Here is a 22396-nt window from a genome sequence, read left to right as displayed (position 1 = left end):
CAGCGGTCCTACAAACTCACTCACATTTTGGGTTTTCAAAGGAGCGGTCAACGCAAAAGGTGCTCCAAATCAGGACCACACAAACCTCTCATAGATCGAACTTGGTGGGATTGCTGTTATCCTCCAACACTACACTTGCTCTCTGCAATATTCTTAGACATAACAAGTATAATAGCACACGCTGAGAACTCCAGGGTACTTTTCTGATAACTGGAAGGAGTGCTCCCACAAGAAGAAACATATTTTTCTCTCCTATATTTGGTTCAATTTAGGACACAGAGAGAATATGTACATTCTCTCAGCAGTAATGACAAACGGGTTGATATGAAGCTGCAGTTTTGTCTGGGGAAAAAGCAAAACCTCGTAGTAGGAGGTGACTTGTCTGGATTTCTATTTGTAATTATGTCTTTCATAATTTACGGAACTGTTGTCTGTATACCTCTGGGAACAACTCTTAAACTCGAAGGATAGCAGCTTTAACAGTATCATAATCTGAATTTCACGGCCATTTCAGGACGTTCGCAATCCTCCTAAACAGAGTAAAATATACATTCTACTAATTTTCAGTGAAAGGCGGTACAAGCCGGAGCTTCCGAACGAGCTCAAACTCTGTTTAGGGTGCAGGATGGCCCTAGTTGATTCAGAGTACTTCCAAGCTCTATCATTCTTTGGCGTGCTGCCAACTCCACTTCTTTTAATCGAATGGCATGCTCACATTCCTGTTCTTGTCTGGCTGCAGGTTCTTTTTATTCCATTTTATTTATTTTTTACTGAATGTCCTGCTCAAACTAATTGCTGTTGCGCCAATTTTGCCTTTCGTTCTACCTCTCGCAGTTTCACATCTATAGGATGTACTCTACCGCCTTCAGGACCCCTTTCACCATGTTCCCTCTCCAGGAGGATTTTCTCCTCCACCAAAGCAGTATCGATGAATTCTGCCTACTGCTTCGGAATCCGCAGGTGCCACTTTGATGTTTATGTTTTGCAATAAGCAGATTCGCCTTTGTACATTTATCCAGTATCTCCCAAGCCGGGTTCCACACAAATGTTCCCAATTCAGTCAAAATATGTTTTACCCTGTGAGTGTTTATGCAACTTTCCACTGCTTTTGAATGATTTAAGCGACTACAAAAACACCTAGGACAAGATCCCGGACGAGCCCCCCATTTTGTTACGTTCCCACTAAGACAAACTCATGTCGTCGCTCACAAATCATTAAATTAGCCAGACGGAAAAACACCAAAGCGAAACAGGTGGGGTTTTAGGAGAGGTTCAGACACTCATGGGGGGTGTCCATTGAAAGTTAACTAGCAACAAGAAACAGGGTTCTGAAAGGCACCCACCGTGAGTACATAAATTCACCCCAGAAAAGGCCAAATAAAAACCCACACCACCTTATAATACGGAGTTAAAAATAAGCGGCGCTAACCAAAGCGGAGAACACAAGAGTAAAGGCTTAACTTAAAAAGACGACAAAACGTCGGTCAAACACTTCCAACATCTCTCCTGCCAACTAGAGCATTGGCTCTGCAGGTCTTCTATATTACCTGTGCCAGCACAGGTGAAACGAACGACTATTAACGGGGCAACAGGTGCCACACACCCTGACCAACAAGGATGACTCCAATTAGGGCGCGCCTCATCCACAGAATCAACCTTGATATCGAACGAGAGAAGAAACCCAAAACCTGCAATCTCCTCCAGGCCAATGCCTTTCACGTCTAACATATACACTGACACAAGACGAAATATTATTAATACTAAATGATAAATCAGGAACTTCATTATTCCATTATAACAATACATGACCAACTAAAAATTACATGATTATTTGTGCATACAAATAAAACTTTGAATATTTAAAACATTTTTCCAAATGACATGTATTTTATACAAGGTATGTTAAGCAATAACAACAAAAAGACTTCTCCTTTGAACTATATAAAAACAAAATTACAACGATGTACATATCAGAATCATTATCAAATCTCTGCTTCCCGACTTCAATATCCTTACAGAACACTACAACTGTGTCTATATGTGTAGCACATTCCTTAAATAAAACACATCATTTTTACATCTACGTCACAAACGGCACCACATTTCCAAATAGTATGCTACTTTTAACCAGAATGCATTGGGTCCTGTTCAAAAGTAGTGCACTACAGAATAGGGCTCCATTTGGGACACATCCTACAACTGCTGGCTCAAGTCTATACTACCAAAGACTTGAATACAAACCATGGTGGATTTGAAAATGATTAGGAACCAGATTCTTCATATCATGACAGTACTGTTTTGACTGGGTGGCTATATAAATTCCAAAATATACACATCTAAAAACACAGAACTTCATCCAGAAGTGAGTTAAATGTAGCTTGGGTACCAGTATGTGACATGCTACGACAAGGAGTGACATGATGGCACACAGACTGGTACCCAGGCTAAGTTAAATGAATACAATCAAAAACACAAGTTAATTATTTCTTGGGGTCATTAGCACACCGATCATTTCTTTGAAAATATCTACATAAATTCTGGTGAAGAGATCCCCTTTCTAAAAGGTTTGGTTGCTATCTACATGGGAAAAATAAACACCTGGGTGGTGAATAAAAGTAATAACCTAAGTTTGTAGAAATAAAAAAGTAAACTAGTCGAAAGTGAGGTGAGAACAGAGATGTGAACACAACTGTAAAGGGGTGAATGGGAGGCAAGCCTACTAGCACATAATACATGTAAAAAGCTAAATCATCCAAAACAACATGAGTTAATCTCAAACGGATTAAATAATTTCTAAAAATCCAATTTGGCTGAATTGTCTAGAAATAAACTTATATTTTATTTATCCATTTAAAACCTTCACCCCTTTTGACTCACCCACATAGAGAGACCCATGTCAAATGAAGAATGGGTCATATCATGGGTTGTTTTACTATAAATCATCAACTACGAATTATTTCAGACATTTTTCATTGTCAATTTGATGAATACATGCTTCTTGCATGTAAGTTTAATGGGTTAAATGATTAGATAGATCATATAGCAATTAATTGATCGATACATGTTCAATTGATCTGAGCGATGCATGACCAACTAAATGCTTACATGCTCCTCAATATATACACTACCGTTCAAAAGTTTGGGGTGACTTAGAATATATATTTTTTTGTCCGTTAAAATAACTTCAAATTGATCAGAAATACAGTGTAGACATTGTTAATGTTGTAAATGACTGTTGTAGCTTGAAACGGCTGATTTTTAATGGAATATCTACATAGGCGTACAGAGGCCCATTATCAGCTATTCCAAGTTTACCATTTTAAAAGGCTAATTGATCATTAGAAAACCCTTTTGCAATTATGTTAGCACAGCTGAAAACTGATTCAAGAAGCAAGAAAACTAGCCTTTAGACTAGTTGAGTATCTGGAGTATCAGCATTTGTGGGTTCAATTACAGGCTCAAAATGGCCAGGAAAAAATAACTTTCTTCTGAAACTCTATTCTTGTTCTGAGAAATGAAGGCTATTCCATGCGTGAAATTGCTAAGAAACTGAAGATCCCTAACAACGCTATGTACTACTCCCTTCAAAGAACAGCACAAACTGGGCTTAACCAGAATAGAAAGAGTGGGAGGCCCCGGTGCACAACTGAGCAAGAGGACAAGGACATTAGAGTGTCTAGTTTGAGAAACAGATGCCTCACAAGTCCTCAACTGGCAGCTTCAGTATAGTACCCGCAAAACATTAGTCTCAACGCCAACACTAGTCTCAAGAGGAAACTCCGGGATGCTGGCCTTCTAGGCAGAGTTCCTCTGTCCAGTGTCTGTTCTTTTGCCCATCTTTATCTTTTTATTGGCCAGTCTGAGATATGGCTTTTTCTTTTCAACTCTGCCTAGAAGACCAGCATCCTGGAGTCGCCTCTTCACTGTTGACATTGAGACTAGTGTTTTGCGGGTACTATTTAAAGAAGCTGCCAGTGGAGGACTTGTGAGGCATCAGTTTCTCAAACTACTGATCTCAACTAGTCTAAAGAAGGCCAGTTGTATTGCATCTTTAATCAGAACATTTTTTATCTGTGCTAACATAATTGCAAAAAGGGTTTTCTAAAAGGGTGCTTCTCCACCTGCATTGCTTGCTGTTTGGGGTTTTAGGCTGGGTTTCTGTACAGCACTTTGAGATATCAGCTGATGTACGAAGGGCTATATAAATAAATTTGATTTGATTTGATTTGATTCTAATGATCAATTAGGCCTTTAAACTTGGATTAGCTAACACAATGTGCCATTGGAACACAGCAGTCATGGTTGCTGATAATGGCTATGTATATATATATTTTTTAAATCAGCCATTTCCAGCAACAATAGTCATTTACAACATTAACAATGTCTACACTGTATTTCTGATTAATTTGTTGTTATTTTAATGGACAAAAAATATATGCTTTTCTTTCAAAAACAGGGACATTTCTAAGTGACTCCAAACTTTTGAACGGTAGTGTGTGTGTATATATATTTTTTCATATCAAAGTATAAATAATACCAAATGTGAAAGCAGAGTACCAAAGTAGAATGCTGACTATTTCAGCGCTACAAAACAGCTATATAGATTCAATCAATTCTGAATTATTAAGGACTGGAAAGTGGTATAGAGTGAGAACATGAGTGAATGACAGGTGCAGGTGAAGATACCAGATGAAAAAAAATTGAATTATAGATTAAAAAATATAAACAGTTTCTCTTAAAGCAGTCATGTCTTTCAGGTCCTCTTTAATTTACATCCATCTGTCCTCCATCCATCCATATCTCCCGAAGCACCTCTCACAGGAGAAGCTTCCCATTGCGGTGTATTTTCAGAATCTTTCCTAGTCTCTGTTTTGCTGTTGCAAGTCCTTTCTTTGGACGTTTCCCTGAGATGGAGGTAGAAAGAAGGAATAAAGCAATGGGTAAGAAAACAGTTTGTCACATTTGTGAATTCTGTTCATTAGACACCAAATGGAGGAAAACAGACAAACAGGGAGGCATTATCTGGACAGGTCATTTTCATATTCCGCTCTGAAATGTTTTCTGTTGTGTGCCCTAATGAACACAACTCACAGAGGTTACAGCAACAACAAAAAAATCCCATGACTGAAACTTCAGTCGATCTCAGATTGATTTTCTGTGGGAAAGTTAACTTATACTTTCATGTAAAAAAGAAATAAGAAAAAAAATGAATGACCATCATGCTTTTAGGGAAAGGATCATTTGCACATGTAAACTGCACGTTTTACCAATTATAGTCCTTTTCAATTGGATAAAAACATTTATTATTAAAATAATGAAAAAAATGAATCCATATGAAAGAAATCCGCCAGTGACGGAGAAAGAACTTTAACTCCTGAACTCATGTCTATGTGCTGTGAAGTTACCCGTGTGTTTCTACAGCCTTGACCTAAACGATTGGCACCCTTTATTCTTTATTAAGATGAGCAAAAAAAATAGGGCAGTGGCGATCATGGAATTTTGGATGATGGTAATTGGTCAACCAAATGACCGCCGTCACCGTAATAACTGTTTCGGGGGGGGGGGCGCACATTTTCTCCTCCGCAACTGACTGCATGTGCCGCCATAGAAATATAATTAATAAAATGGGCGTCCTCATTCTATGATGGCATAATGGGTGGACTGGCAGCCATAGATGTGGTAAAGGAGTCATTGGAACGCAGAAGTTCCATTTACCAGATTGGAGAACATTCAACAAATCTGATCTAACATAGTGGATATTCGCCAAAACCTTCATGTTTTATGTACTGTAACAGGCCCACAATGTGCTTACTTCAGTCCAATTTGGATATATTTGCTATATAACATGTAGAAGTGACTACTAAATGCTAACTAACGTTTGTATAAGATGGTTAGCATAGCTAGCATACAGAAATGGTTGATGGTGGTCAAAATAATGTTTAACTGTAATGTAGTTGATCGTAACAATGACATGAACATGTGTTGGGGTTGACATCCATACAAGCATTATATTTCGAAATAATGTGAAATACACAAACAATAGCCTAAAAGTAGACAAATTTTGCTGGGGGGCAATGAGGAGTGTTGGGATCCTTACCCAAAGGCACTTTCCCTCATGCGTTTCCATGGCAATTTCATTGTTTTGGCCGAGTTTGATTGACCTCTTTACCACATCTACTAAGAGTGTACCCATAAGTAAAATATGTGCTAAAATCTATGCTGTAATTTGCTGATTCAACTGACATTACAAAAAAATACATTCCATTGCATGGGGCACATGAGTTAAACATCATTTGAATGAACATTCACATTACCATGGAAATTATTGCACAATACCAGGCAGCCATTGTGAGTGTACGAATTAGTTAACCAGTCAAATTGCCAGGGTTAGATGTTGCAAGCCTGTTCTATTTCTGTGTGCTGCTGCTGCATTGTCATTCAGTCAGCTGTGCGTTAGACCCCTCAAAAAATGGTTAATTTATTTTCATGATGTCTGAACTATATTGTGTATGAAAAAAAATTGAAGATTACACTGAACAAAAATAAACGCAACAATCAACAATTTCAAAGATTTTACTCAGTTACAGTTCATATAAGGAAATCTGGCAATTGTAATAAATTCATCTATGGATTTCACATGACTGGGAATACAGATATGCATCTGTTGGTCACAGAGATCTTTTTTAAAAGTAGGGGCATGGATCAGAAAACCAGTCAGTATCTGGTGTGACCATTTGCCTCATGCAGCGCGACATCTCCTTCGCATAGAGTTGATCAGGCTTCTGATTGTGGCCTGTGGAATGTAGTCCCACTGTTCTTCAAATCGCTGTGCGAAGTTGCTGGATATTGGCGGGAATTGGAACACGCTGTCGTACACGTCGATCCAGAGCATTCCAAACGTGCTCAATGGGTGACATGTATGGTGAGTATGCAGGGCATGGAATAACTGGGACATTTTCAGCTTCCAGGAATTGTGTTCAGATCCTTGCAAAATGGGACTGTGCATTATCATGCTGAAACATGAGGTGATGGCGGTGGATGAATGGCATGACAATGGGCCTCAGGATCTCGTCACGGTATCTCTGTTCTACTAATCATTGACAGTGCCCTCTGTTCATAATGTTGACATCAGCAAACCACTCGCCCACACGATGCCATACACGCTGTCTGTACAGTTGAAATCGGGATTAATCTGTGAAGAGCACACTTCTCCAGCGTGTCAGTGGCCATCGAAGGTGAGCATTTGCCCACTAAAGTCAGTTACAACGCCGCACTGCAGTCAGGTCAAGACCCTGGTGAGGACGACGAGCACGCAGCCGAGCTTCCCTGAGACCGTTTCTGACAGTTTGTGCAGAAATTCTTTGGTTCTGCAAACCCGCAGTTTCATCAGCTGTCCAGGTGGCTGGCCTCAGACGATCCCGCACATGAAGAAGCCAGATGTGGAGGTCCTGGGCTAGCGTGGTTACATGTGGTCTGCGGCTATGAGACTGGTTGGACGTACTGCCAAATTCTCAAAAATGACGTTGGAGGCGGCTTATGGTAGAGAAATAAACATTAAATTATCTGGAAACAGCTCTAGTGAACATTCCTGCAGTCAGCATGCCATTTGCACGCACTCCCAAAACTTGAGGCATCTGTGGTATTGTGTTGTGACAAAACTGCACATTTTAGACTGGCCTTTATTGTCCACAGCACAATGTGCACCTGTGTAATGATCATCCTTCTTGATATGCCACACCTGTCTAGTAGATAGTGAACATTTCTCCTTTGCCAAGATAATCTAACATGGATGTAAACAAATGTCTGCACAAAATAAGGAAAATTATATTTTTGTGTGGATGAAAAATGTCTTTACATGTTGTTTTTCTGTTCAGTGTATATTATTATACTTATATACTTGCTCAGAGAAAGAGATTTTAACAAGTAATATGTTCTCTCAAAAAGATTCAAATGATTGCCATCTCTATTTCCAATACTTCAGCACCATCCCCTTTGCGAGGACAACGGTACTGAGCCTTTTTCTAAAATATTTTATGAGATTGGAGAACATATTTTATTTAACTCGGCAAGTCAGTTAAGAATAAAATCTTATTTTCAATGACGGCCGAGGAACAGTAGGTTATTTGCCTTGTTCAGGTGCAGAACGACAGATTTGTACCTTTCCAGCTCAGGGATTCGATCTTGCAACCTTTCGGTTACTAGTCCAATGCTCTAACCACTAGGCTACCTGCCTCCCCAATTGGGAGGGTTCTTAGACCATTCATCTTTACAGCATATTTCCAGATCCTTGATATCCTTTGTTGGTGCTTATGGACTTCCCTCTTCAATTCAAACCACACGTTTTCAATTGGTTTCAAGTCCAGAGACAGATGGCCATTGCAAAATGTTGATTTTGTGGCCAAGTTTCAGCCTCCTGGCAGAGGCAACCAGGTTTTAGGCTGAAATGTATTGAGCTCTTTGGCCACGCACACCAGTGGTTGGTTTGGCGTTGAAAGAAGGATGCTTATACAGAAAATAAGGTCAAACTTTACCCAGTAACAGGACATTTTGCCCAAAACCTTGTTGCCTCTGCCAGAAGGCAGCAACTTGGTCAAAAGTGGATCTTCCAGCAAGACAATTACCCCAAGCACTTATGTACTTACCTCCACCAGCTCCAGCGCTGCCGGGGCTAGCTAGCCCAGCGGGGGAGGCTGTAGAGGGGGAGTAAGTGCTGCTGTTCTGGGGGGAGAGGGAGGGTCGTCTGGAGGTGAGGAACACCCCAGGAGCCATAGCCGCACTCCCTCTGGGGCCCCCAGGGCCTGCCGTGTACTCATGGTCCAGTAGGCTGGCAGAGTAGCACTCCACCCTCTGCTCAGGGCTTAAGTCAGGGGTGGGAGGCTCCGGGGCTAGAGGGGGGGAGGGAGGGGACGGCTCGGCCCGAGGAGGTGGCTGTGGTGGGGCAACGGGGCGGGGCTTTTTGGTGTACTTCCTCTTGGTGGGTTTCTGGATCTCCTGGATGAATAAACAATAGAAATATTAGACAGCATTTGACATTCAATCATATTCCCTAGCTCCTCAGAGCATCTCAACATTTGGCTCTCATTTGTCTTTTGGTGATTGTCTCATCTTTTAATATTTTTTTATTTAACTAGGCAAGTCAGTTAAGAACTAATTCTTATTTAAAATGACGGCCTACACTGGGCCAATTGTGCGTTGCCCTTTGGGAACTCCCAATCATGGCCGGTTATGATACAGCCTGGAATCAAACCAGGGTCGTTAGTGACGCCTCTAGCACTGAGATGTAGCGCCTTAGACCGCTGCGCCACTCAGGAGCCTTCAAAATGTATTTGAATGGGTGTAAGATTTAGTAAAGGGCACTACCGCTACCTGCCCTACCTCTTTCAGAACATGAACTTGTCCCAAACTGTCCCCTAACATGCACAATATACAAAAGTATGTGGACACCGCTTCAAATTTGTGGATTTGGCTATTTAATCCACACCCGTTGCTGATAGGTGTATAAAATCGAGCACACCGCCATGCAATCTCCATAGACAAACATTGACAGTAGAATGGCCTTACTGAAGAGCTCAGTGACTTTAAACATGGCACCGTTATAGGATGCCATCTTTCCAACAAGTCAGTTTGTCAAATTTCTGCCCTGCTAAAGCTGCCCCAGTCAACTGTAAGTGCTGTTATTGTGAAGTGGACATGTCTAGGAGCAACAACTGCTCAGCCGCGAAGTGGTGGTCTGTCCTCGGTTGCAACGCTCACTACAGCGCTCACTACAGTTCCAAACAGTGAGTTCCAAACTCACTACAGTTCCAAACTGCCTCTGGAAGCAAAATCAGCACAATAAATGTTAGTCGGAGATTCATGAAATGGGTTTCCATGGACGAGCAGCCGCACACATGCCTAAGATCATCATGCGCAATGCCAAGCGTCGGCTGGAGGGGTGGAAATGCGTTCTCTGGAGTGATGTCGAGATCGGTGTGGAAGAACTTGACCTGCCTGCACAGAGACCTGACCTCAACCCCATCGAACACCTTTGGGATGAATTGGAACGCCGACTACGAGCCAGGCCTCATCTCCCAACATCAGTGCCCGACCTCACTAATGCTCGTGGCTGAACGGAAGCAAGTCCCCGAAGCAAAGTTCCAACATCTAGTGGAAAGCCTTCCCAGAAGAGTGGAGGCTATTATAGCAGCAAAGGGGGGGACCAACTCCATATTAATGCCCATCGTTTTGGAATGAGATGTTGGAGGAGCAGGTGTCCACATACAATACATGACCAAAAGTATTTCCCCTCCTCTCATCTCACCTGTTGTGCCAGTTTGGCAGCAGCTGCAGCAAGGCCAGTCTCTACAGACGCCACTCTGGCCCCCTCCCTCACTGGGCGCTCCTGTTTTGGCAGGGTGGGGGTTACCCGGGCTGAAGGAATAAGAAAATATGTTTGCGGAATTAATCAATGATATGTAACACTTTATTTGGAGAGTCTTTATTTGGAGAGTCCGCCTACAGATGGTTATTACATGTTCAACTAAGTATGAACAAATGTCCTTCGCTGTCGGTTTGGTCATGAAACATGTCCACTGTCTAACACTTGAAAATGGGTTGAGTAGTGAGTACCTTTGGGGCTCCAAGGAGTGTCGTCCCAGTTTTTCTTCCTCTTCATCTTGGCCTTGTTGGCGTGGTCCTCCTCATCAGACTCTAAGGACGGATAGACTGAAACACACACAGGGGTTGGTCAGGAGGGTTGAGCAGTCAGGCAGGATAATGACAGTGACATCATTGGATCATTTAGTTTAGTATCCATCATAGTGCCTTGATTCGACCATGACTTAGTTCCCAGGTGAGCTAAACCCAATGTTTGTGGATTTGTTTTAGCTCGCCTGGGGAACCAGTTTGGCGGAGGGTGCAAATTTGAGACCATTCCAAAACTAATGCAGCCAGGGCAAGGGGAGTAGTCTCTGAGCAGTAGCCAGGCCAGGGGTATGTTCTTGTGCTCCTTCCTCCCATGACTCACCTGGTCAGAAGTAGTGCACTATACAGGGAATAGGGTGCCATTTGGGACGCACACAGCCTATGGGAGAATCTCAATTGAGATTCTTCCTCTGACTCACCATACTCGGCGTCTTTAAAACAGGTGCCCAGAGTTTCCTGCTCGTCTGGGCTGTCCTCGTCGCTAAGGTGACGGGCCGGCCGCTTGACAGGCCGCTTCCCAGGGCGTTGGAACGTTGTCTTCTCTTTGGAGGCTCCTCCCCCTCTGCTCTTATTGGCTCCTGTCACCCACACGGCCCGCCCTCCTTTCTCTTTGACCATGCCCAGGCCCTCAGAAAGCCCTCCAGAGACAGACCGAGGGGAGGAAGAGGAGGAAGAGGAGGAGGAGGAAGAGGATGGAGGGTTGGCCATGGAGAGCATGCCCTGGATGGCATCTCGCGTGCTGGGAGAGGCTGGGGCTTCCTCACTGGAGGGTGGAGAGGGAGGACAAGAGATGAATGATCACCACACAAACAGCACTAAAATGTGGAGGACATATGTTGCAAAAATGTATATTACGCAAGTTAACCTGTTCTGTTTATGAAGGCAGTGAGAGAAACATTCATTCTCCCATCTTCATTGGCTCCCATTTTGGATACATACAAGGCAGAATGCAAATACATTTTTCGAATGATTGACTTGAGTTCAAATAGATAAGACAATACGTGGTAGTCTGACTGCTCAGAATATCTGAACACAAGTTGCAGAGGGCTGGTATTGAGAATAAAACAATATGATTAAGGTTTCTGAAATGTCCAGAAGTGTCAGTCAGGCCCTACCTGAGTGCAGAGTCCAGCCCTGCCACCTGTTTGCTGGCTTTCAGCAGGTCCAGGATTCCTCCTGCTCCACCCTTCACGCCATGGACAGTCATGGTCTCCTCCTCATCTGTGGTGTAGTCCTCCTCAATGTCAAAGTCCACCTCTCCTGGTTCTCTGATGCGATGGGGGTCAGAGCATGGCTTGGCCCTCGGCAGCTTCCTAGGAAGACCTGACGCAAACAGGATCTTGTTCAGTAGGCACAACATGGAAGAATACCATATGAAACTGTGTGAAATGGGGAGGAACTAATAGAAATGCTACATTTGTACGTTTTCCTTAGCAAAAGGTTGTTACAACATGTGCTCCTGATGGAAAACGATCCAGGCATACATACACAGGTTTATAGTTTGTTCCTTGCTCCACCAACGGACCAAACCTGCCCCAGACACCAATGATAAAACTGACTGGTAGATTACGCCACTCTATCCCAAAGGACGCCTAAAAAGTGTTTTTTATTGCTTTCATATCAATTTAGCCTCAAGGCTCGGAAGGCTGAACCGAATGCCCCAACAAGATCAGAAAACGTTTTTTATTGATTAGTAATGCTATCACGAAAGAAGTGCTCTCAAAGTATATTTCCATTTGTACTATATCATGTAAACTTACCACTAAGTTTCTTCTTGCTGGATCCCCCAGCCTTGCGTCGTGGAGGAGGTGTCTCGTCAATCTGTAGCTCGTCCTCTGACTCAAAGTCTGACAGTGCAGACCCTCCCATAGCATGGTGCTGGAAGTGAGGGGCACGGCCGGCACTGTTACTGCCGCCCGAACGACCACCCTTCTTGCTGTGGTCAGAAAGAAAGAAACTTCTATGAACGTGTCGATGACACAATGTCAAATGCAAACAGAACGTGATAAGAGATAAAGAGGACGCCTGACATCCCAGTATTACCCCTGTATTTTGCCGTTGGTCAACACCAGCTTCAGTTTGCTCTTGCTCATTTTCCCCTGGAACTCCTCCAAGGGTAGCTCAAACTGGAGATGGAGAGAAATCACAAGCACCCATTAGCATCACAAATCCAATGCAAACAAACACTGTACTCAGGTTCAGAGCTGAATAAAACTAGAACTTTCAACTTCATTTGTCCCAGAGGGATTTTCTTTTTAGGTAAAAGGACTATTTAAATGTGCATTTCATTTATTAAATGTATTCGACAAGGACAAGGCACATCAATCACCAATTGAACAGACGTACCTTGTTCTTGTTTTTCTTGTTACCAGATTGGCATTTCTTCAGTGTGTGTTTGGTGTGGATCTCCAGGAGATCCAGCTCTCCTGCCTCTTTCATTAAGCCCTTTTGGCCCTTCTTTTTGGGACTGGGGGACACATCCTTGGGTTTGGGGCCTCTCTTCTTCCCCGGGGGGCGGCCAGGGCTCTGGGAGATGGCTAGAGGGGAGGCTTTGGGGAGGGGCGAGGGGAAGCCCTGTGTAGAGGTGAAAGGAGCCGCAGGGCGGCCTTGCTGGAAGATGTCCTGGAGTGGCAGAGAGGACAGAGTACTCTCAGTAAGCCAGACTGAAATGAATTCATACACACTCATATGCCTGATAGGGACTCACTATAGTGGTGACCTGAACTGTACAGGCTCAGATATGATGGTAGATGAACAACTAGGCCAGTCTAGTAGCTTGGCTCAGTTTGCCTCAGTGTACTTTTTTGGGCTCCCGAGTGGTGCAGCAGTCTAAAGCACTGCATCTCAGTGCAAGAGGCGTCACTACAGTCCCTGGTTTGAATCCAGGCTGAATCACACCCGGCCGTGATTGGGAGTTCCATAGGGCAGCCAACAATTGGCCCAGCGTCGTTAGGGTTTGGCCGTCATTGTAAATAAGAATTTGTTCTTAACTGACTTGCCTAGTTAAATAAATATAATCAATAAAAAGAAATATAAAAAAATATTTGTCAGTGTCTCCACCTCCCCAGGCCAGCTTACCTCCACCAGTCGTATCTCCTTGGCCAGGTCCTTGACCAGTTGCTGGGTCTTAATGGTCTCTGGAATCTCCACCTCGTGGTCAGTCAGCGACTGGTGGGAGGACAAAAACATAACGTCACCATAAGACACAAAGAACTATAGCGCCCACTACAACTAGCTTCGTGATATCTTGTGCCATTGCGCATAATGTTAACGACGGACTATGACAGATGTTATAGAGTCTTCAGTGGCTGCTATAAAGGCTTGATGAATGCATACATAAGGGGGCCTACAGTAAAGAGCTACCTCTTTGCGTGTCCAGGTGCGGAAAGCGTTGTTGAGGGCCTTGGCACCGTGGACCAGGTAGGTAGCAGGGTGTCTGCGGTTCTCTCTCAGACCTACAACATAGATCAACATAGAGTTATCAAGGTTCTTGACATACATTGCCCAAAGAAATGCAGATCCTTAGAGAGCAGAGGGGGGAAAAGCATGTTTATGATGAAGCACCTCACCTCTGAATGTGTCAAGCAGGTGCTTGCCAACATACCAGCACACAGTCTCAAAGTTTGGGAAACTGAACAGGTCGGCTGTACTCAACCTCTTCTCTATTTCATACGCTCTGATGGGGAAAGAAGACAGAACACAGGGTGAATGATTATAAACATTTGGTAATTCGAATGTATAGTACAATGGTAATGGAAATGTATTGAGTGAGCCATTTTCAAAATGGCATTGTAGTTATGAATGGTAGAGAAATGTTGCTATGATCAGTTCAGATAAACTGAGTACCGCAAGTGATGCGACTCACGTTTTAGTAGGAGGCAGGAGTTAAGGGACTTACCGGAGCTGCATGTCAATGTTGAGACTGTGTAGGAAATTCCCTCCGAAAGCCACACAGTCCACAGGAGTCAGTACAGCATGGATCCATCCTGAGAGAGAGAGAGAGAGACACAAGTACATTGAAAACCCCCATACACCTTAGCCAAATACATTTAAACTCAGTTTTTCACAATTCCTGACATTTAATCCTAGTAAAAATTCCCTGTCTTAGGTCAGTTAGGATCACCACTTTATTTTAAGAATGTGAAATGTCAGAATAATACTAAGAGAGAATAATTAATTTCAGCTTTTATTTCTTTCATCACATTCCCAGTCGGTCAGAAGTTTACATACACTTAATTTGTATTTGGTAGCATTGCCTTTAAATTGTTTAACTTGGGTCAAACGTTTTAGGTAGCCTTCCACAAGCTACCTGAAACCTGAGTCAGGTTTGTAGGCCTCCTTGCTTGCACACGCTTTTTCAGTTCTGCCCACAAATCTATAGGATTGAGGTCAGGGCTTTGTGATGGCCACTCCAAAAATGTGACTTTGTTGTCCTTAAGCCATTTTGCCACAACTTTGGAAGGATGCTTGGGGTCATTGTCCATTTGGAAGACCCATTTGCAACCAAGCTTTAACTTCCTGACTGATGTCTTGAGATGTTGCTTCAACATATCCACATACTTTTTCTTTCCTCATGATGCCATCTATTTTGTGAAGTGCACCAGTCCTTCCTGCAGCAAAGCACCCCCACAACATGATTCTGCCACCCCCATGCTTCACGGTTGGGATGGTGTTCTTCGGCTTGCAAGCCTCCCCCCCCCCCTTTTCCTCCAAACATAACAATGGTCATTATGGCCAAACAGTTATATTTTTGTTTCATCAGACCAGAGGACATTTCTCTGTGCAGTTGCAAACCGTAGTCTGACATTTTATGGCGGTTTTGGAGCAGTGGCTTCTTCCTTGATGAGCGGCCTTTCAGGTTTATGTCGATATAGGACTCGTTTTACTGTGGATATAGATACCTTTGTACCTGTTTCCTCCAGCATCTTTACAAGATCCTTTGCTGTTGTTCTGAAATTGATTTGCACTTTTCGCACCAGAGTACAATCATCTCTAGGAGACAGAACGCATCTCCTTCCTGAGCGGTATGACGGCTGCGTGGCCCCATGGTGTTTATACTTGCGTACTATTGTTTGTACAGATGAACGTGGTACCATCAGGAGTTTGGAAATTGCTCCCAAGGATGAATCAGACTTGTGGAGGTCTACAAAAAAAATATTAGGTCTTTTCCCATGATGTCAAGCAAAGAGGCACTGAGTTTAAAAGGTAGGCCTTGAAATCCACAGGTACACCTCCAATTGATTCAAATAATGTCAATTAGCCTACCAGAAGCTTCTAAAGCCATGATATCATTTTCTGGAATTTTCCATGCTGTTTAAAAGCACAGTCAACTTAAAGGCACAATCAACAGGTGAGTGAGTACCTCATTTAGCTGGTTGAGAGAATGCCAAGAGTGTGCGAAGCTGTCATTAAGGCAAAGGGTGGCTACTTTGAAGAATCTCAAATATAAAATATATTTTTATTCGTTTAAAAGTATTTTGGTTACTACATGATTCCATATGTGATATTTCATAGTTTTGATGCCTTCACTATTATTCTACAATGTAAAAAATTGTAAAAATTAAGAAACTCTTGAATGAGTAGGTGTGTCCAACCTTTTGACTGGTAGTGTATATGAATTGGCACATAATATACGGAGTTCTGACAAGCTCCACCAGGAATGCACTGTATATAAAACCCATCACCAGAAGCAATAACAGGCCTGTCACAGCACTAGTCCCTGTTTCAGAAGACCAACCATAACATCTGACCCCACTTTGTTGAATACCTGGGTAAATGAAGAGGGTGAATACCTGTTGGGATGAAGAGCGTGTTCCCCTGTTTGACAGAGCACTTGTAGCACATGTCCACCTGGTCCCCGAAGAACATCTCGTTCTGATTGGACGAGGAGCTCCAGCGCTCAAACAAGGCAAGGTTTGCTGGCGTGGGGGAGATCAGGTAGAAGATCTTCTCACCCTGAGAGACACACGTAGACATTTATCTAACAGTGACAGCGCTCATTAATCAACCTTTCCGTTTCCACATCAACGTGAAAGTGGAAGAGTTAAAAGGAGAGAATTTTCATCCGTCAGGCAGACACAACATTATAATGATGAACAAGGTAAAGTCAGGCATGGACATCATACATTCAAATGTTATATCGCTCTTAAGTCTCCTAGTATATAACGCTCCAATTATGCATGTCAGCACAGCAGGAAGAATGCCTAGTTCCAACAGTCCCTTTACACAATCTGGCCCATAAAATGTCCCAATAACTGCCCTCTTCTTACCCGTAGTACATGGTACCAGACAGAGGTACCTCCGAAGTCGATGTGGAAGTCTGTGTAGCTGTCCTTGACCCCCATGAGGCAGTATTTCTGGACGTTGGGCCGCTCAAACACTGACTCCTCAGGCCACAGGTTCTCCACCCACGACAGCTTCCTCACTATCTTCGGAGTCTCCACCAAATTTGACAGCCTGTGACAGAAAATTGACATTGGACTTTTGTTCAACCAAATTACGTACTGATGACAAGGAAGACCCCTAGAGAGCAATACCAACCAATGAGTGCATTGACACAAGAACAAGCAGTGTGGTGTACCTGGTCTCAGAGAACTCTAGGCTGATGACGTTGAGGACTCTGTCTCTGTTGGGGCTGTTGTAGTACTCCACAAAGTCTCCTAGGCGCATCTTCAGGTCAGCTTGGCGAGACACGTCAATCACATCAATCTCCCTGTCCGGACCTATAGACAACACGCAATCAACAAACAAAACACGTCTTGCCGCTCCCCACACAGAGTGCTTTATTCCTGCACCGTGATCACATAACATCTCAACTTCACAGAGGTCTTTTTGTGTAAGATAAGACCGTAGTTTCCTCTGGTAACCTACACTAGGTTACATCTCTTATGGTAATGGTATGTCAAGTTGAGACGTGACTAGTTAAAGAGCAGGTATGACAGAGCCTTGTACTGTATGTAGAGTTGCAGGTTTACATTGACATTTTAATCATTGAATTGAGCAGATGCCCTTATCCAAGGAGACTTAGAGTCAGTGCATTCAACTAAGGTAGGTAAAGGTACCATAGAAGACAACATATAAATCAGTGTTCTAGTTAATGATGTGGGGAATACAAGCAAATATTAAAATAACTGCACGTGAAACCAAAATTGCCGCTAAAGACGGAGAGGTTTACCGATGTAGTGCTCTACGTCGTTGACTCCGAAGTTCCCCGGGGGCAGGTTCATGCCCAGGCCGTCCCTTCTGAGGACCATGACAGGAACACTGAATGAGCGCTCCTCCAGGAACTCCACTGTCAGCTGGGCCCCCGACGGCTTTAACAATACCTCATCAGCACTGCACATACACAGAGAGATTGGAAAATAGTGAGGGACACAGAGAAATAGAATAATGAATGGGAAAAGCGTCCCAGACTGCTGCAATTTCACCGTACACTCAATATGGCAGATATGGTATTATTATGCAAAATTCTACTTCTATGAGAACCAGGTCAGAACTGTAAAGTTAGAGAAAATAATTAAAGTACCACTCGAAATGATACATTATCTGACATTTAAAAAATGCAGATTCAAAAGCCATATTGTCGATCACTCAGATAGTTTTGAGACGCTATACTTTATGGACGCATGCAAAACGCTACGCATGAAATAATTTACATTATAAGTGTCGGGTTGGGTTCTTTCTCTGCGAGGCGGTCATTTTAGGTGAATGTTCATGCTAGATAAAAGACAGTGTGGAAGTGAATGAACATGTATAGACATAATGTAATATGGGAGGTTTACCTTGGGAAGGTGCGGCTTCGTAGCTCCCTGACAAACTGCGGGCTGCCTGTCTTTACCGGTCGACCAGAAGTGTCTCTTCCACCAGCATCAGCCTGCTTGGTACCTCCACGCCGCTTCCTCACTGCGGAACATACAGGGGACAACAACAGACTTGCATTACAACCACGCTACTACTACTTGTGCTATTACAACCACACTACTACTACTAGGCCTACATTACTAGTAGTATTACTAAAGGCAGACCAGGTAACGAAACTGACAGAAGTGAGGAATTGTTATGTGTATTGGCATGTGTATTTCTATAGAGCCGGGTTCCCTAATCCTGTCCTAGAGTACCCCTAACCATTCAGAATGTATTCAGAACTAGCACACCTGATGTTACAGATTCAAACAGGTTTGAAATATGGGTGAAATATAAAAATACAGCCTGGGAAGCAAATTCAAAGAGACTGAGAAGGACTTACTGACAGAGGGCCCATGGGTGACCTGACAGTTGGGACAGTGGTACAGGTCAATCTCTGCTGCTTTGTCTTCCTCCACTCCAACACAACTAGACAAACAAACAAACAAACAAAAATGTACTCATAGCCTACTGTATACAGTCAGCAATTATAATGAACAAAAATATAAACACAACATGCACCAATTTCATTGATTTTACTGAGTTACAGTTCATATGAGGAAATCAGGCAATTGAAATACATTTATTAGGCCCTAATCTATGGATTTCACATGACTGGGAATACTGATATGCATCTGTTGGTCACAGATACCTTAAAAGTACCATCTCGTAATGGTACTTTTGTGCATTCAAATTGCCATCGATAAAATGCAATTGTGTCTGTAGCTTATGCCTGCCCATACCATAACCCCACCGCCACCATGGGGCACTCTGTTCACAACGTTGACATCAGCAAACTGCTTGCCCACACAACGCCATACATGTGTTCTGCGGTTGTGAGGCCGGTTGGACATACTGCCAAATTCTCTAAAACATTCAATTCTCTGGCAAAAGCTCTGGTGGACATTCTTGCAGTCTGCATGCCAATTGCACGCTCCCTCATAATTTGAGACATCTGTAGCGTTGTGTGACAAAACTGCACATTTTAGAGTGGCCTTTTATTGTCCCCAGCACTAGGTTCACCTGTTAGGTGGATGGACTATTTTGAAGGAGAAATGCTCACTAACAGAGATGTAAACAAATTTGTGCACAACATTTTTGAGAAATAAGTATTTTGTGCATATGGTACATTTCTGGGATATTTTACTGCATCTCATGAAACATTGGACCAACACTTAACATGCTGTGTTTATATTTTTGTTCAGTGTAGTAATGCTCAATGAAACTGAAATATAACTTACCTTCCATGGAACCAGTCTTGACATATGTCACACTCGATCATAAAGCGTGTGACATCGTAGGGCAGGCGACACAGGCAATACACTGGAACAGACGCCATACTGGGAGTGTAAACTGACTGACAGTTAGGCTTAAATCTACTCTGTGAATATGGAAGCACGACACTAGTTTGCAATTAGAATTAGTTTATGGTTGCATTGAGCGCTGAAAAAATATATATAGTTCAAATGGCGTTTGTACTGAAGCAGCACAGGGCAGTGCCAGTAACAGGTTAACTGTGTTGTGTCACTTCACTTGGAATAGGTGCCTAGCCCACTGCTTTCTGTCACACATGGTGCATTGTATTCGCCATGATTAGGCACCTGTTGAAATGGGAAAGAAGAGAGCACAAACATATCTGTCAAAAAGTCTGCAGGGATGTGGGTGTTAATTTGAGGATAAGAAAGATAAGCTCCTCTAAGTCGTTTTACTGACCGAAGGTTCTCACTGTAAGTTGCTATACTTGGCTCGCTAGCAGTGGGTCTGAATAGTAAGCTAGCCCACGATTTGGCAATACAAAAGTTAGCTAGCTAATAATAACACTTCTAAACTGGCTAATAAATTTGGCCTTAAGGCCTTGCAAAATGTCTGACAGCTCTCGCATATGAATTGGAATTCAGACAAATAACAATTCAGGAAAGTAACATTAGCCAGTTAGCAGCTTAGCTAGCTAACTATAGTAGCTAGATTTGTAAACACTGCAGCCTGGCTAACAATGGCTTTTCGCAAGTACCTAGACTATGCTAACGTAACTAGCTAACAAACGAAAAGCGCAGGTAATTGAACGTTACCGATTCATAGCAAGCTGGTAATAATGTGTATTGGTTCCACGTTATCTTTTCGTTAGTTGCAATTCAAGACCACACATAGCCAGCTGTTTATTCGCTACAGTAACTTAGTTGTTAGCGCAACATGCTAGCCACCATTGGCTAAGCTTAGCAACTTAAGTTAGCTGGTAACGTTAGCTAAACAGCGGATAAGTCTATATTTAGCTAAATATATTGCATTTTATTAGTTTATCGTGAAAATAGTATTGAATTACCTATAAGTAAGTTGTACGTTCAGAAAATCGGTCCGAAATCATTTCTTACCGGGATTTAAACTGTCCGATTGCTGCAGAGGGGCCACCGGCCAAGCATTCGAAATCGGTTGAAATCCTTACGAAAGGCTGAGGATCGATGAGGCCTTATTATGCAGCGCAAAGTATTCAAAAACAGCCCTTACTGCATTGTCTTTTCCCCCCACAAATGATACCCGGGTGTGTCGGTTAAGTCACAAAATGTGTATTGCAGGGTTTGAAAAGATTAAAAGACCACTACATGAGCACTGTTACTATAAACAACTCAGAAATACAGACATTTGTGATGGAGCAACGCCATTTCAAAGCACTCGCATAAACTGTCTGTAGTTGAAGGAACAATAAAGTTGCGCTAGTGAAGAACTACAATAGTGGCGGCACATCAATACTTCAAATGTAGGCCTACACACAAAATGAAACAATATTTACATTACAGTTGAGTAATTAGTGTAATAACCAGCTATTGCACTGTAATAACTGCAATAACAACCTGGGCCTGTAATTATACTGAACAAAAATATGAGTGCAACATGCAAAAATTTCAAAGATTTTAGAGTTAACAGTTCATATAAGGAAATCAGTCAATTGAAAGGAATTCATTTAGCCCTAATCTATGGATTTCACATGACTGGGAACACAGATATGCATATGTTGGTCACAGATACCTTAAAAAAAAGTAGGGGTGTGGATCAGAAAACCAGTCAGTATCTGGTGTGACCACCATTTGCCTCATGCAGCGCAACACATCTCTTTCGCATTGAGTTGATCAGACTGTTGATTGTGGCCTGTGAAATGTTTTCCCACTCTCTTCAATGACTGTGCAAAGTTGCTGGATATTGGCAGGAACTGGAACACGCTGTCGTACACATCAATCCAGAGCATACCAAACGTGCTCAGTGGGTGACATGTCTGGTGAGTATGCAGGGTATGGAAGAACTGCGACATTTTCAGCTTCCAGGAATTGTGTAAAGATCCTTGCGACATGGGGCAGTGCATTATCATGCTGAAACATAAGGTGATGGCTGCAGATTTATGGCAAAACAATGGCCTCAGTATCTCGTCACGCTATCTCTGTGCATTCAAATTGCCATTGATAAAATGCAGTTGTGTTTGTTATCCATAGCTTATGCCTGCCCATACCATAACCCCACTACCACCATGGGGTACTGTTCACAACTTTGACATCAGCAAACCGCTCGCCCACACAACACCATACACGTGGTCTGCGGTTGTGAGGCCGGTTGGACGTATTGCCAAATTCTCAAAAACTACAGAGGCAGTTTATTGTAGAGAAATTAACATTCCATTCTATGGCAACAGCTATGGTGCCCATTCCTACAGTCATCATGACAATTGCACGATACTTCAAAACTTGAGACATCTGTGGCATTGTGTTTTGTGACAAAACTGCACATTTTAGAGTGGCCTTTTATTGTCCCCAGCACAAGGTGCACC

The 22396-nt window shown here is 42.8% G+C and overlaps 1 protein-coding gene across 2 annotated transcripts; it reads right to left on the bottom strand.

Moving 5' to 3' along the window:
• Positions 1–1863: 1863 nt before the first annotated feature.
• Positions 1864–21282, bottom strand: LOC109869377 (histone lysine demethylase PHF8-like). 2 transcript variants are annotated; one of them, XM_020459469.2, is made up of 21 exons: positions 20955–21282; positions 19827–20186; positions 18929–19014; positions 18465–18594; positions 17858–18018; positions 17264–17405; positions 16953–17139; positions 16476–16638; positions 14582–14669; positions 14253–14359; positions 14047–14138; positions 13762–13851; positions 13030–13305; positions 12727–12809; positions 12444–12619; positions 11799–12006; positions 11103–11446; positions 10609–10704; positions 10301–10410; positions 8643–8991; positions 1864–4904 (listed from the first exon to the last, which is right to left on the bottom strand). In XM_020459469.2, exons 2-21 carry the CDS (start codon positions 19922–19924, stop codon positions 4816–4818), a joined length of 3075 nt encoding a protein of 1024 aa, XP_020315058.1. In that variant the 5' UTR covers positions 19925–20186; positions 20955–21282; the 3' UTR covers positions 1864–4815. The 2 variants fall into 2 exon arrangements, with proteins under 2 accessions (XP_020315058.1, XP_020315059.1); XM_020459470.2 differs by having other exon boundaries at positions 18465–18585; positions 20955–21281.
• Between the last annotated feature and the right edge of the window lie 1114 nt (positions 21283–22396).

Source organism: Oncorhynchus kisutch, linkage group LG24, assembly GCF_002021735.2.
Source record: "Oncorhynchus kisutch isolate 150728-3 linkage group LG24, Okis_V2, whole genome shotgun sequence".
Taxonomy (NCBI): Eukaryota; Metazoa; Chordata; class Actinopteri; order Salmoniformes; family Salmonidae; genus Oncorhynchus; species Oncorhynchus kisutch.
This window is presented reverse-complemented; position numbering and strand designations above follow the sequence as displayed.

Excerpts from the sequence above, each read along its gene's own strand:
- LOC109869377 (XM_020459469.2), bottom strand. The coding sequence starts at position 19,924 with ATGGCGTCTGTTCCAGTGTATTGCCTGTGTCGCCTGCCCTACGATGTC. Across the intron at positions 19,015-19,826 it reads CAAGACTGGTTCCATGGAAG|TTGTGTTGGAGTGGAGGAAG; the intron begins GTAAGTTATATT and ends TTGTTTGTCTAG. Across the intron at positions 4,905-8,642 it reads CAGCGCTGGAGCTGGTGGAG|GGAAACGTCCAAAGAAAGGA; the intron begins GTAAGTACATAA and ends CCTCCATCTCAG.